Source organism: Octopus sinensis, linkage group LG13 (assembly GCF_006345805.1).
Source record: "Octopus sinensis linkage group LG13, ASM634580v1, whole genome shotgun sequence".
Lineage (NCBI taxonomy): Eukaryota > Metazoa > Mollusca > Cephalopoda > Octopoda > Octopodidae > Octopus > Octopus sinensis.
The window spans coordinates 35,799,122-35,801,339 of record NC_043009.1 but is presented as its reverse complement, the minus strand read 5'-3'; the positions used below and the strand labels follow the sequence as shown (position 1 = coordinate 35,801,339).

Below are 2,218 nucleotides of genomic sequence, written 5' to 3'. Positions count from 1 at the left end.
TGTAGGATGATGCTGTTGCTAAAAGATGCAATTTCGTTGGCAATATTTTACAGCTTCGGGCCTAAAAGTAAAATCGTGTTCTGCCACAGAAGGCAACTCACCTGCACATATGAAGATCTTAACCTCAACGAGGAAGGGGATACTTACGGACAGCCTCTTAAAAATGACTCCAGTGATGCTTTTAATTTTCATTATGGGTAACCATAGCAACTTTACTAAATGTTTAGGTGGTACTTTTAAAAAGCAGTTGTTTTCAAGCAAAGAAATTGTCCAATAAACATTTCTGAAGTTCAACGTCTAACTCTGAATCTTTGTAGTAATCTACATCCCGGTGATGTTTTCTGATTGGTAACAACTCTTTCTTTACAGGAAGAGTACAAATATTTACAAATAGATTATAATTTTCATAAAAAAGGGAGATATACCAGGGCTTGGATCAGTAATCTTATTAGAAGCTGTTAGTATGTGACACCCTAGAACAGGAAGCAATTTTGATTCTCTGCTGAAGGCATTTTATAAACTTAATCTTCTGATCAGCCTCAGCTCATTTTCCATCAACTTTCTGACAAGAGATGTAAGAACACTAGTCATATGACATAATCCCTTCTCTTTGTGAAAGAACCCAAACGCTAAGGCACCTGATGATGTGTTTATTGTAAGATTCCTCATGTTGTTTGGCTTATTGGACAACAGATATAATGAACAAGATTGTATTATAGATATATACACAAAATAATAATGTTATTGCTTTTGGGGAAAACATTATTGTATCGACTTCTCGATTCGTCTAATATAAAGTATAGAATGTTAAAGAAAACCGATATTACATGTCATGACGTTACATTTATCGACGGAGTAAATGTATGTGTCTTTAATTAATCTCAGATATCAGGTGACGTTCTCTGATAGAATATTCTCTGTGTTAAGTCTTCATTATTATTTTTTTAAAACATTATTACTATATGGATTTCGAGTACAAAACCTTTGGCTAGCAAACTATTGGTGGAAAAATAAATTCGGTGGTGCTTTTAATTAAACAGCCAAATCGTAACCCCAGGATAAATGCAAACACCACCACATAAAAAATGATATTAATTTTTCTGTGTATTCTGTAACCACCTCCGACCCACCTCTATCAATATTCACCATTTCTGTCTTGATGAAAATATTTAAGAGAGAGAGAGAGAGAAAGAGAGAGAGAGAGAAAGAGAGAGGGAAAGAGAGAAAGAGAGAAGGAGAGAGAATACAAAAAGCCGCTTATAGGAACACGGACAAAGTATGTAAACGCTGAAATGAAAATGTATATTTGGTTTTGTTCCGCTATTCCACATAGTACGCTTGCGCGCATACACAAAGATGTACATACACGGACATACATTTGTATTCATCTACATACAAGTCTCTTTATATATATAATATGCATATGTACAGTTTTATCTATCTATCTATATATCTATCTATCTATCTATCTATCTATCTATCTATCTATCTATCTATCTATCTATCTATCTATCTATCTATCTATCTATCTATCAACACACACGTATATACTGCAGTTTATCTCCTCATTAGCTTTAGCAAAATCCGCCAACTCTGTCTTTTACAAATCTACAAACCCACACTGAAACTCTTGAGTATCTCTCTTCCTGTGCTTCCACACCAGAGACTTTACCCGCTACTTACAATTTCCTCGCCTCTACCGTCCTCGTGGACGAAGCTATGATTCGGAGATAATCTCAAGTCTTTTTCAATACTTTATTTAACACGTAAACCCACATCTAGTCCGAACCGACTTCATCCATGCCCCTGAAGTCGACAGTGCCGCCACTATACTCCCTTCCACTTTACCTAAAACTGCCTTCCTTTCCCTTTCATCTACTACCTCCATAACCCTTTCCAGCGCATGCCGAAACCCCAAGTGTGATTCTGTGAATTTCCTCATTACTTTCTCAGGTTTAAAGGCGCATGTCTGATCCACTTCCTTCCTCCTGTCCCCACTGTCACACCTATTCCTTATCCTTCAGCATCAACCTCCTCCTCAATTGACTCAACACTTCCAGTTGATCACCATTTCCGTTCCGCGGATCAATCCATCGATCATCTCTGCGTGTGTCACATATCACTTCGCAATAGTTCCAAAGGAGGGAAAAAACTTATTTTCATTTTTCAAATATATTCACTTTTTTCTGTAACACGTCAAATATACACTTGGTACCCA

At 36.7% G+C, this 2,218-nt stretch overlaps 1 protein-coding gene across 1 annotated transcript in view; it reads right to left on the bottom strand.

Annotated features, from left to right (window-relative positions):
• Positions 1-253: 253 nt before the first annotated feature.
• LOC115218271 (uncharacterized protein K02A2.6-like) overlaps positions 254-2,218 on the bottom strand; it is a 15,495-nt gene continuing 13,530 nt past the window's right edge. The window contains exon 3 of the mRNA XM_029788021.2: positions 254-361. Coding sequence (XP_029643881.2) covers positions 254-361 — 108 coding nt within the window. The remainder of the gene's footprint in view (positions 362-2,218) is intronic.